The following is a 14,025-nucleotide window of genomic DNA, read 5'->3' as shown; positions in this document are numbered from 1 at the left end:
ATGTGTATATATACACATATATATACTATATAAATATATATATATTTCCCAGAATTTTTATGATCCTTTCATGGTTTCATTTATTCTTAAAATCTAGAGATTTCATCCATATGATATTTATCAAAAGCAATCCCTTTCAACAGCAGGTCCCCTTACATGTTTCAGTGCATTACGTGACTGACTTAGGATCCTGAGGAGGAGGCTGAAAGTGTGAAATAATCATAAACTGCAATAACAGAAGTCAAAAAACCCCCGTGAGATACCAACTCTCCCTCTCACCACTTGTAAGTGAAGGGGGGAAAATCATGTGAATAATTTAATGTTTATTCCTGTTAATTCTTAAATTAATTTTAATTAATTTAATGTTTAAATTAACTTTTATGGCAGAAATTAGCAAATGGGGGAAAAAGCACTTATCTACCTTGTTCACTGCTCTCGGTTGGGGAATCTTCATGTCGAAGAAAGAATTTCACTTCTTCCCTTCGTGGCCCCCACTTCTGAAGATGTTCATACATCATATAATCAAAGGGTATGGGACGCTCTAGGAAAAAAACAAACAAACAAAATATCTTACTTTTCCCAGAAACAAACAAAATGACTCCTACCAAAAGTAAAAAATGAATAAAAATAATTTAAAATAAATGTACACATATATATTAGAATTCAAGGATATTACAAGCACTGAATTTTAACTTTAATGAAATGAAAGCAAGACCATGAACGGGAAATAATTTAGGTAACATATAAACACAAAGAAGTAAACATAAAAGCAATTTTGCAACATTAAATGGGGAACAGTGAAAAAAATGTCCTTTAGTATATTTATCATGAAGCAGTATGCCTCCCACTCTTTCAAAGAAACACATTAACAAACTGGCTGAATCCTGTTATCCATTAAAATGTTACAGGTGGCAATCAGACGTATAAAGGCTTGACAACGACATGCTGGCAATACAGCTAGCCCACACAAACACTTGTATGCGAATGTTCACAGCAGCAATATTCATAGTAGCCAAAAAGTGGAAACAACCCAAATGTCCATTAACTGATGAAAGGATAAATAAACTGTTGTATATCATACAATGGATATTTGCAGCCAAAAAAAGAAATTAAGTATTGATACATGTTACAACATGGATGAATCCTGAAAACATGCTAAGAGAAAAAAGATAGATCAAAAAATCACGCACTAAAAATAAATAGTTTTTTTAAAAAGTCACATATTATATGATACAATTTATATGAGATGCCTAAAATAGTCAAATACATAGAGCCAGAAAGTAATACAGTGGTTGCCAGGGGCTGGGGGAGGAAGGAATGGGGAGGTACAGAGTTTGGAGATAGTTGCATAACACTGAGAATGTCCTAAAAACCACGAAGTTGTACACTAAAATGGGGATTTTTATGCTATGTGAATTTTATCTCAATTAAAAGGAAAAAAAAAGGAAATCTTGAAACGTTCCCACTGCCGCTTGTGCTTGAAAGCGAGAAAGGATGTCGGCAAGTTCCAAGGCTCACAGAAAACCGCCTGACGTGGGAGAGGAGCAGGACAAGATTGAACAGTATTTTGGCTCCTTTCAACACAAGAGTGTGGCTGGGTGAGAGACTCCTCCTGCTCAGCCTGAGAACCTGACACTGAGTCAAGAGAAAGAGCTGTGCAAGCTGCAGCCTCATCATACATTCAAGGTGTGATTTATTGTTCAGTCCTAGATAAGTGCCAGATTTCCGTAAGGAAGAAAACCCCACCATTCATAGAAATGCAGCGCACATTGTGCTGCTGCCGTTTCATCTTCCTACATGTGCAGGCAAGCTTTGTCAATTCAACCAACATCAAGGGCAAGGACATAAATCATCTCATCTCAGTTGAAAATGAAATCTGTGTGTGCTTAGTTCAACTCTGAACTGAGTATTTGTACAGCGAAAAGCAAGCACAAATTGAACACTAAAGAAGTAACATCATTCCATATTTTTAGTTTTGAAAGTAACACTTTTTATGGATATAGTCCTATAAAAAAGATTTTTAAGAACTTGTATATTGTAGTTTTATAGCTGTGAGGCCCATGTTTAAGCCTAATCATGTCCCTTGGTTTTACATAAAATTGTGTCTTAGGCCATATTTTTATTCATATTGCTTTGGCTTACAAATTTTTTTCACATTAATTAAAATCAATTTACAGTCTTCACTTAAATCTACCAAGTCTGAACATAACTTTATAAAGTTAAAACTCCAATTTTGTCTTAAAGCCAGTTATTGAAAAAAATTTGTTTCCCTTTATAAATAAAAAAATTTTAAAGACTAACTTCAAGAAAAGCAAGCTAAGCTTCATTACCTTTTTTAAATAAGAAGGGTTAACTAAAATGTTATTTCTGTTTTAAAGTGAAAACAAAACTACCCCACACATATCATGTAGAATTAATAGCATACTATACCTCATTAGCATCTTATGTAATGGAGAAATCTATAAGACTTTCAGCCATTCTTGGATAAGGCAAAAAGAAAATCAAGTAGGAAATTTCACAAAAAGAAAAACTGAAGGTTCTACCTACACTCCTGATTTGCATTAGAGCTGACATCCTCTGTGAGGAAGGGAACCACAAAAAGATCAGGATAATACGCTGGCCAAGTTAACAGATTGTTATGGGTTGGGTTGTGTCCCTTCACACACAAATTCATATGCTGAAGTCTTAACCCCTAGTACCTCAGAATGTGACCTTATTTGAAGACAGGATCTTTAAAGAGGTAATAAGTTAAAATGAGGTCATTAGGGTGGGCCCTAATCCAAATGACTGGTGTCCCTTTAAGAAGAGATTAGGACACAGACACACACAGACAAAAGGCCATGTAAGGACACAGGGAGAAGACTGCTGTCTACAAGCCAAGGAGAGAGGCCTCAGGAGAAACCAACCTTGCTGACACCTTGATCTCAGTCAGACCTCTAGCCTCCAGAATTGTGAAAAGATAAATTTCTCTTATTTAAGCCACCCAGTTTGTGTTACTTTGTTATGGCGGCCTGAGCAAACTAATACACAGATCCACAGAGAAATACTCTCTTCTCAAAAGCACTGACAATTATATTGGAGTATCATATTTCTGAATACTGATGACATGAGTATACCATGTGTTATGGATGCAGTAATTTTTATGCAAAGTGTTCTCCAAAATCTGAAAATTACCTTAAGGGTTCCTCTGGGGTAAAAAAGACTGAGAAAGGCTGTGCTTTTTCCCCTTCCTTTGAATCTCATCCACCCCCATCTCTTCAAGATCTCGCTTTGCTGCTCCAATTTACTCAATGATTTAAGTGTTTACTCAGGGCCTATTATGAGAAACAGGCTGGGCACTGGGGGTATGATGGTGAACAAACAAGTTCCTGCCTTCAGGAATTTTAGTCCAATAAGAGATAGAGAGATGAAAGCTACTATATTATGTTTTGATAAATACAATGACAGTACTGGAGCAAAGGGGAGGGACCCTTAACGCACTCTGAGATTCAAGGAAGAGATGAGAGGCAAAGGTGCGTGGGTGCTAGGGACTGCTCTAGACAGTGGGAGCAGTGGCTGTGGCCCTCTGTGCTCCGAGGAGGCAGGCCTCACTCCTGATGAGCCTAGACCACAGGTTATGATTTCAGATGGCCCTGGAGCCAAGGACTGCACCAACTGAGTGACTCAAGCGGCCAGGGACCACTGGGGCTCTCCCAGACTAATATAAGAGGCAGATAAGGAATAAGAAGTGATAGCAAGCCACAAAAAGCAAGAGCGCTAAGAGGCTAGAGAAGAGCAAACAATGATGGAATGACCAGGCTCTAACATTAGTCCTCTAAAAACTGCAATTACTTAACACCCCTCTTCCTGTAGCTGGTATCAGACTGATAACTGAGGACCTGGCCTCTTACTTCTACTTTAGTAAATAGTCCACCATTTATCAAAGTCAAGTTTCTCTCAATGTGTCCTTAAAGTTTTTACTCTGAATTTGAAGGATAACATTAAAAGCACAAGACTTTGGAAGAAAATATTCACAAATCATATACCTAATAAGGGACTTGTATCTACAATATATAAAGAACTCTTACTGGGGGTGTAATGTACAGCATGGTGACCAAAGTTAATAATACATACTGCAGGGACTTCCCTGGTGGCGCAGTGGTTAAGAATCTGCCTGCCAATGCAGGGGGACATGGGTTCGATTCCTGGTCCGGGAAGATCCTACATGCTGCGGAGCAACAACTACTGAGCCTGTGCTCTAGAACCTGTGAGCCACAACTACTGAAGCCCGTGCGCCTACAGCCCATGTTCTGCAATGAAAAGCCACCGCAATGAGAAGCCCACGCACTACAATGAAGAGTAGCCCCCACTCGCTGCAACTAGAGAAAGCCTGTGCACAGCAACGAAGACCCAATGCCGCCAAAAATAAATTAATTAAAAAAAAAAAAATACTGCATATGTGAAGTTGCTAAGAGAGTAGACCTTAAAAGTGCTCATCACAAGAAAAAATATGCTGTAACTGTGCACAGTAACGGATGCTAACTAGACTTACTGTGGTGATCGTTTCACAACATATACAAATACCAAATAATCATGTAGTACATTTCAAACTAATAAGATGTTGTATGTCAATTATACCTCAATTAAAAAATTATTTTTAAGAAGTGTAAGAATTCACTGATTATCCCTAAGTGTCCTTTAAACACATCCATCTGGACGCCCACCTCATACACAGCATGTTCCAACTGACCACTCTCTTGCTTCCTGACTCAGACCCATCCATGCACACAGCTACCTCCTTCCACACGCTGCCGGAGCAGGTGGCCTTGCCAGTCTAGTTCCCACCCTCCCGGGCCCCCTCCTCTCAGTGCTGTCTGAGGAGCACGCCTTGTCCATGCTCTTCTCTTGTCCTTCCCTCACATTGCTCCCCTCGCCCAGTGTATCCTATCCTAGTTCAATTCCACCCCTCCGTGAGAGTCCACATTATTTTGCAGAATTTTCTGTATTCGGTAATTATATTACCTACACTGATCATCTCTGCCCAGCTAGCTGACAAATCCTTAAATATAAGAGCCAGTATTAACTCTTCTCAACTTAATAAACAAATATTTATGAAGCACTTACTATTGAAAAGGCTTTGTACACAGGGGAACACGATAATGTTTTTGTCTTCGTGAAGTTATCATAGGGAAAAGAAAAGCAGATGAACAACATGACATGCAACAAACAAAACACTGTTAAGGTCTCAGTGGACAGAGAACTCTCGTTTGGTCAGTAGTGATGTCAGAAAGCCTTCACAAGAGAACCGGATCCGCTTTCCCAGCTTCTTCCACATGGCTACAGTGAGGGTCAAATCACAAAACACACTTTTTTGCAAACAGCATTTATAACATCCTATCCTCATGCGATAGAATAGTTTTTACTTTACTCAATTCCTTATTACCTCAGATAACAAAGAACCAGGAACAACATTCTGTATTCAATAAACACTGGATTTCATGTACTTAGTCATCTTTATAGAACCTAATACATACCATTTCCCCGCCACACTTCAGCTAAATGGCAACTGCCTTCTCCAGGTTCCTTGCAAAATTCTACAACATCCCGACACGTTGTTTCTGGTGTTATAGGAACTTCTGTTAAAATCTGTTCATTGTTGCTCAAGAACACGGTTAATATCATCTGTAAGAGAAATATAAATTAAAGCTACAACTTAAGAGTCATCAATCAATAAAGAGATTAATCTGTAAATTAAAAGTGATCCCCCCACCTCCCCACTCCGCCACTGCCACTCTGCCCTGCCAGAATGCTTACAGGACAGGTTAAGCTGATCCTAAAGTTCATGTAGAAAAATTAAAATGTAAGACAAGTCAGGAAAATGCCAAAAGAGGAGTATTAGAAGGAAACTAGCACTACTAGATATTATAAAGCCTCAAAACAGTATGGCACCAGCACATAAATAGATCAATGGGACAAATTATAAAGTCCAGAAACAGAAAATGGTAAATGATGAAGCAGGTTATCTCAAAACTGAGGAGGGAAAAGACTATATAATGAATGATGCCTGAGCAATTAAAATACCCAACTGGAAAAAAATGAATTCATATTGCACATCATACACAAGCATAAGTTCCTAATAGATCAAATATTTAAATATAAATCACAAAATTGTAAAGATTTTAGACTAAAACTGGGTAAATTTGTTTTTATAATCTTGGAGTACAGAGCCCTTTCTACCTATGACTCAAAAACCAGACACCACAGAAAAAGATATATTCAAGTAATAAAACAACAGGGATCTTTTACAAAGCAAGAAAGACAAACTGGGGGAAAATATTTGCAACTCATATTACATATAAAAAGCCAATCTCCTCAATATATAAAGGGCTCCTAAAAACTGGTACCAGAAAGACCAAAAATCCAATTTATTTTTAAAAATTGACTGAAGAAATAATATATCACAGTAAAAGAAATGAAAATGGTCCTTAAATGAAGATACATTATAATGTATTCAAAAAATTAAAAAATAAAAATTGTCCAGCATTATTTTAAAAAAATCTTTTAAAAACCCTACCACTTTGATCTAAGAACTCAAGAGATTGTATCATAAGGGATTTTTAAAAAACATTACCCCTAAAGTAAAATTTAAACCCAAGATTTTCTTTGATCAGACAGTATTATAAAGTATTTGTTTAATCTTTGATCAAAGTCAAAAACAAAATTTGCATTTGTCCCAAAATTCTCCTCTCAAAATCTTGGCTGTCAACTAAGTATTTTAGTTCATTGTTAAAATATTTTTTTTCTTAGAAGTGCCCTAAATTCCTAAATTTTGAGATTAAACATCTCTATACTGACAGCCAGATTTTATTACCAAAACTAGTAATAGTTATGAACTGTTCTCTTGCCACCAATCTCCCCTTACTCCAACCTACCCCTTCACTGTCGTCAGTTAATTTCCTAAATCAGTTGAAGTCATTCCCTTGCTTAAAATATTCAGGAACCCTGCACTGCCTAATAGCAATCCTTCCCAAAACATTTCTTCGGGTTTATAAACAGGAAACTGGTTTCTTTACTGAGCATTCAAGAGTCTAACATTGTAATGTTCATGTGAATCTCTAACTTTTCTCCCCCAGAGACCCTTATGGGGCTTGGATTTCCACAGAATGCCCTCCGAGAAAGCCTAGACCACAGGATAAACTGCAAACTCCTATCACGGGTAAAAGATTCCCCACAACCTTCCTAGCCTTCCAGTCCTAGTGCCTTCCCACCATGAACCTTGCTCCCTCAAGTCCAAGTTCTCCAGGCCGCTGTCCCTCTGCCCCAGTGCCCTTCCTGTTTGCCTGTAAACTCCTACTCACCCTTCAAAACTCAGCTCATATGCGTCCACCTTTGCAAAACCTCCCTTCACCACCTCCTCTCACCAGGGAGGCTACATGTTCCTTCCTTTGTGATCCAGTAGCTCTTCACACACATCTTTATTACATCACGCTAGGCTCTACGCGCCTCCAAGCAATTCACTTTTGAATCTTTTGTTCCCGTTGCCTGATCAGTATCTGATGTATGGGAGGCACTGTGAAATCTGGTTGACTCCACGAATGACAGACAAAATATAAAACCTTCACCATACCACAGAACTGAGGAAACACTACTCATGATCTAAGTAAGATACATCCAGTCTGTTCAACAAACAAGCACTTTTCCTTCAGTTCTTCTAGGATATTATAAACACATTTCTCTTTTGTAAGAAATAAAACAGTTATTTCTGCTCACTAACCCACAGAGGAAATTTATCTTTAAAAGTTGGGGGTCTTTTAAATACTAACATAAATGGCCTGGAATCTACAGAATTTGGAATAAAATAGGTAATTCCTGGATCCAGTGCAAACAAGTCCAGAACTGAAGGGCCTTAATGCTATACCAGTTTCATCAGAACAAGTGTAATTTTTTTTTTTTTAATATATTTATTTATTTATTTATTTATTTTTGGCTGCATTGGGTCTTTGTTGCTGCACACAGACTTTCTCTAGTTGCAGCGAGCAGGGGTTACTCTGTTGCAGTGTGCGGGCTTCTCATTGCGGTGGCTTCTCTTGTTGCGGAGCACGGGCTCTAGGCACGCGGGCTTCAGTAGTTGTGGCTTGTGGGCGCTAGAGCACAGGCTCAGGAGCTGTGGCCCACGGGCTTAGTTGCTCCATGGCATGTGGGATCTTCCCGGACCAGGGCTCGAACCCGTGTCCCCTGCATTGGCAGGCGGATTCTCAACCACTGCACCACCAGGGAAGCCCTTGGAATATATTTTTATTCTTGTTTACTCATATTTATTTTATACTTCTAATGGTAAATATTTTCCCATGTGATTTCACAGCCTATGCTTTAAATTTATTTATTTATTTATTTGTTTGTTTGTTTGGCTGCGCCAGGTCTTAGTTACAGCACGCGGGATCTGCATTGTGGCATGTGGGATCTAGTTCCCTGACCAGGGATCAAATCCGAGCCCCCTGCATTGGGAGCGCAGAGTCTTAGCCACTGGACCACCAGGGAAGCCCCCTCATAGCCTATGCTTTTTAAGATCTAATAATATGTTTTCCCAAACCACAGTTTATAAATCAAAATTTCAAATCAGTGAGAATATTTTTAAAAATTATCTTCTCTTTAAGTGCTGTAACTACATTTCACTAATAACCAGGAGTGGGTCCTGTTTTCCGCAGCTCTTCAGCATTTTCATTCCTCATCCTGTACCCCTTGTGTCTACTACAGGATCCATGATTTGTTCTCCACACTGTGAGCTACTGAAGGTGTACACAACCATCTGCTTCTGGAAGCCGGGCCTCTGGCCAGAGCCAGTCTCGCATGCTCATCACCCACCATGGGCACACAGTGGCACCCGTAAAGGCATGGCTTGTGCTTCTCTGCTCGGAAAGCAGAATTCTTTAGGAACCTGCTGTCAGAATGAACCATGGCGTGACACTCTTCGGGGACACTTTTGAATTACCAAGACTTTTCAGCTCGTGAATAAGTTCAACATGATGGGGGAAGGGGAGGAGGGGCAGAATGGCAGAGTTGTGAGTCTGAACATTTATTTTTGAAAGCTAAGAGCTCCCAGATAAATTAGCCAAAAGTCACTACACATTACTTCAGTTTTTAATTCTATTTTATAGTCTTTAGTAAACCCTATCTTTTCTAATCTTAGCAAAATCCATTTCCCCTAATCTCTACTACTCAATCAAAGCTAATTTCATTATAATCATGACAGATTTAAAAGCTCTCGAGATAAATTAAGCTGGCATTGACCTGGATGGTACATACTTCCCTAGAGCAACCCCTAAAATTGGAGCTGAAAAGGCATGGGACTGCTACCATTATTCTAGCAAGTATTTCTTAGATTAAAAGAAACTGAAGAATCTCCAACACAAATATCATAAGTATTAATCCTAGATGCACTTTTTTTTAATACCTTTGAAATCGCAATATATCTTACAACTGATAGCATGTCACAATCTAATGGGTAGTGTTATTTTTTCTTTCTTAATAGTATGTATAGAGATGAAACCCAACAGGGTTAAGGATTAAGAAGGCTAAGAAGGCAAAGAAAACAAAGAAAAAAAAAAGTTAATGTTTATTCTTCCTAAAAGATTAATATGTTGAAAATAAAATGTTTGGTTAACTACAGTTAGAAAAACACACAAAGATTTATACTATGTGCTGTAACCAGCATAGCACGTGATGATAAGATGCCTTATATGCCTTTCTTCAAACTGTTCCCTCTGCCCAGACAAGTCATGCTATCAGACCCTGCCCGCCTGCAAACGTCCACCTCCTCTTGGAAGTATTTCCTGACGCCACTGTCTACCCATCCTGACCCAGTGTGAGTCAGGGCCTCCTCTTTTGCTCTCCTATAACAGACTGTGGCTATTTCTGGCATAACATTCTTACACTAAATTATCAATGGTTTTCATGATTACATCCTCTACTGGAACAGTGTTTGTGACTCACAGGAGTGAGTTGTGACCCATCACCTGCTCTTGAAATCATCTAAGTGTGTCTCAAGCTGCACATATTTTTATTTTTTTTAGAAGTTGTTAAAAAAAAAAACCCAGAATGGCCATAAGGCCACTGAGGGCAGGACCTGTGTTCTCTAACTCAGTGCCTGAGTAAAATATGTGTGCTCAGTAAATAAAAGATGGAGGCAGCCTAGCAGGCAGCTAACTGCATAACCATATCAGATTAAGAGGTCAACTTCTCCTCACTCTCAAGAACATTTGAGCTACATAAAGAAAATCACTGGGAATCTACCACTAATGTAAGTCATTTACATAGTAGAGCCTTTAAAACATTTGCTCACCTAACCAACCTATCTAAAACAGCACTCCTCTATCTCACTCTGCTTTTTTTCTTCTTCGTTTTCATCACCACCTGATCTGTGCTGTATATTTATTTATTTGTTTATCCTCTGTCTCCTCCCACTAGAACATAAGCTCCCTGAGAGCAGGGATTTTAGTTAGTTCACTGCTCTATCACTAGTGCCTGGAGTAAAGCCTGGCACATAGTAGGCACTCAATAAACTCCCCCAAGTATATAAAAAATTTCTTTTTAAAATAGGTTGAGTCACAAAGGGTAGGTGTCTGCCTTCTTATCTTCAAGGTCTCCATAGGAAAAAAAAAAAGACCAATATATTCCCCCCCTAATCACTGAGTTACTCCACATCAGAGAGAAGAAGGATAAAAACCTTTTAAAAATGTTAGTGTTTGGGACTTCCCTGGTGGCACAGTGGTTAAGAATCCGCCTGCCAATGCAGGGGACACGGGTTTGAGCCCTGTGTCCGAGCAAGATCCCACATGCTGCGGGGCAACTAAGCCCATGCGCCACAACTACTGAGCCTGCTCTCTAGAGCCTGCGAGCCACAGCTACTGAGCCCACGTGTCACAACTACTGAAGCCCACGCGCCTAGAGACTGTGCTCCACAACAAGAGAAGCCACCGCGATGAGAAGCCTGTGCACCGCAACGAAGAGTAGCCCCCGCTCGCCCCAACTAGAGAAAGCCTGCATGCAGCAATGAGACCGAAGGCAGCCAAAAAATAAATTAAAAAAAATTTTTTAAATGTTAGTGTAAAAGTCAGAAGCCTGTACACATGCATATGATATTTGGCAGATTTTACTCAAAACTAGACATCACAGAAATCCCTTGTTAAAGTTTTCCCTCTTTCCACAAGGTGGCACTGCAGGGTATTGGGGGTGGGGGGGAATCCCACCCCCACTCCTGCAAATTTTGGGGAAATGAATTAACTCCAAAGAAAATGAACGAATAGTTTGGTAAGATCATATTACATTCAATTTCTGTAATTGGAATTCGTATTATTTTGGCAAAGAACTAGAACTAGCCTTTCAAGATCAATGAAGAATTTTTTTCTAAATAAGCAAGAAGTAAATATTTAACACTCTTGAGAGGACAGACACATTTAAATATTTAAGTAGCATCTACTCATAAGAGACTAATACAGTTAAATGACCATTAAATTAGATCCTCAATAACCATATCAATTAGTTCAAGTCACTGTTTTTGCCTTTTTTATTTTATTTATTTATTTTATTTATTTATTTATTTATTTTTGGCTGTGTTGGGTCATCATTGCTGCACGCGGGCTTTCTCTAGCTGTGGTGAGCAGGGGCTACTCTTCGTTGTGGTGCGCGGGCTTCTCATTGTGGTGGCTTCTCGTTGCAGTGCATGGGTTCTAGGCGCATGGGCTTCAGTAGTTGTGGCACGAGGGCTCAGTAGTTGTGGCTCGCGGGCTCTAGAGAGCAGGCTTAGCAGTTGTGGCGCACGGGCTGAGTTGCTCCGTGGCACGTGGGATCTTCCTGGACCGGGGTCGAACCCGTGTCCCCTGCATTGGCAGGCGGATTCTTAACCACTGCACCACCAGGGAAGTCCCTTTGCTTTAATAATATTTTAAAAGTATATATTCCATCATATAAAAATTTCCTCTCACCAGCTTGAATTGGTGAAATCTGGTCACACACTATTCCTGGGAATACAAAATATACATCTTAGCTTCCCTTCACCTTACTTACTTAATCCCTCCAGTATTTAAAAGCATATGCATTTTGAGGGAACCTGTCTAAAACCTTGTAGAAATACAAAACTCATGAAGCTTCTTGTAATGTCTAGATATGCCATTACTCCATACCATGTGTGGAGGTGATGCAGCTGACCAAATTTAATCTATTCACTAAAACTTAAAGAATCCTTTAAAATAGGAACAGGGCAGTATCAACTCTGACACCCTTGTTCATCAATGTTGAGAATTACTGCTCAGAATGATGGTTGCTTTACTGACATTGTCCATGTGAACGTTACGGAAGCAGAACTGATTTTCAAACCACAGGTTGTGACCTACTAATGTGCTGTATAATCAATTAGTGCCCTCAGGGCCAGTTTTATTTTTTAATGGAGAAGAACAACATAAAACAGTATTCTAACACAACACTGTAAATCAACTATACTCTAATATAAAATAAAAATTTTAAAAAAACCAAAAAACACACATTAAAAAAAAAAACCAGTATTAAGAGAATGAAAAGGGACTTCCCTGGTGGCTCAGTGGTTAAGAATTTGCCTGCCTATGCAGGGGACACAGGTTTGATCTCTGGTCCGGGAAGATCCCACATGCTGTGGAGCGACTAAGCCCGTGCGCCACACTACTGAGCCGGCGCTCTAGAGCCCGCGAGCCACAACTACTGAAGGCCTCATACCTAGAGCCCGTGTTCCGCAACAAGATAAGCCACTGCAATGAGAAGCCCGTGCACCGCAACGAAGAGTAGCCCCTGCTCACCGCAACTAGAGAAAGCCCGTGCAGCCATAAATAAATAAATAAATTTATTTATTTATTTATTTATTTTTAAAAAGAGAACGAAAAGACCAGCCTGGGAGAAAATATTCATAAAACACATGTCTGATAAAGAATCTGTATCCTAAATATACACAGAACTCTCTTAAAACTCAATAAGAAAACAAAGAACTCAATCAAAAAATGAACAAAAGATCCAGACACCTCATCAAAGAAGATACACAAATGGCAAATAAGCATGTGAAGAGATGTTCATCAGAGGTCATTAGGGAATTGCAAATTAAAACAACAATGAGAAACCACTACACACCTAATAAAATGTCCAAAATCCAGAACACTGACAATTCCAAATGCTGACAAAGATGTGGAGCAATAGGAACCTGCTGGTGGAAATGTGAAATGGTACATCCACTTTGGAAGACAGTCTGGCAGTTTCTTACAAAACTAAACATATTCTTACCATGAGATCCAGCAATTAAGATTCTTGGTATTTACCCAAATGAATTGAAAATTTATATCTACACAAAAACCTACACACAAATGTTTATAGTAGCTTTTTATTCATAACTGCCAAAACTTGGAAGTCACCAAGACATCCTTCGGTAGGTGAATGGATAAATAAACTGTGGTGCATCCAGAAAATGGAATATCATGCAGTGATAAAAAGAAATGAGCTAACAAGTCACAAAAAGACATGGAGGAAACATAAATGCACATGGCTAAGTGAAAGAAACCAGTCTGAAAAGGCTACATACTGTATGATTCCAACTATATGACATTCTGGAAAAGAAAAAACTGTGGAGACAGTAAAATGATCAGTGGTTGCCAGGAGTTGAGGGTGGAAGGAAGAATGAGTAAGAGGAAGGAAAAGAATTTTTTAGGGCAGTGAAACTACTCTGTATGATACCATATTGGTAGATAAATGACACTCCACATTTGTCAAAACTCACAGAACTGTACATCAGAAAGAGTGAACCCTCATGTAAACTATGCACTTTAGTTAATAATAATGTATGAACATTAGTTCATTGATTATAACAAAGGTATCCCATTAAAGCAAGATGTTAATAATAGGGAAAACTGTTGGGGTTCAATCTTTCTGTAAACCTAAAACTGCTCTAAAAAACAGAGTCCATTAATTTAAAATAAAAAATAAAACAATACACTACACATGGTAAAGGTTAAGTGCTGTCTCCTGAAATTCTGA

The 14,025-nt window shown here is 39.0% G+C and overlaps 1 protein-coding gene across 2 annotated transcripts in view; it reads right to left on the bottom strand.

The window, feature by feature from the left end:
* Window positions 1-14,025, bottom strand: part of PPP1R13B (protein phosphatase 1 regulatory subunit 13B) — an 89,926-nt gene that overhangs the window by 52,088 nt on the left and 23,813 nt on the right. For both annotated transcript variants that reach the window (XM_068539725.1, XM_068539715.1), the window contains exons 2-3: window positions 5,514-5,661; window positions 422-541 (exon numbers count right to left, since the gene is read on the bottom strand). In XM_068539725.1, the coding sequence (XP_068395826.1) occupies window positions 422-541; window positions 5,514-5,661 (268 nt within the window). The remainder of the gene's footprint in view (window positions 1-421; window positions 542-5,513; window positions 5,662-14,025) is intronic.

Source organism: Eschrichtius robustus, chromosome 1 (genome assembly GCF_028021215.1).
Source record: "Eschrichtius robustus isolate mEscRob2 chromosome 1, mEscRob2.pri, whole genome shotgun sequence".
In the NCBI taxonomy this organism is placed as follows: Eukaryota; Metazoa; Chordata; class Mammalia; order Artiodactyla; family Eschrichtiidae; genus Eschrichtius; species Eschrichtius robustus.
Note: the sequence above shows the minus strand (reverse complement) of the source record. Positions and strands in the feature narration are given on the sequence as shown.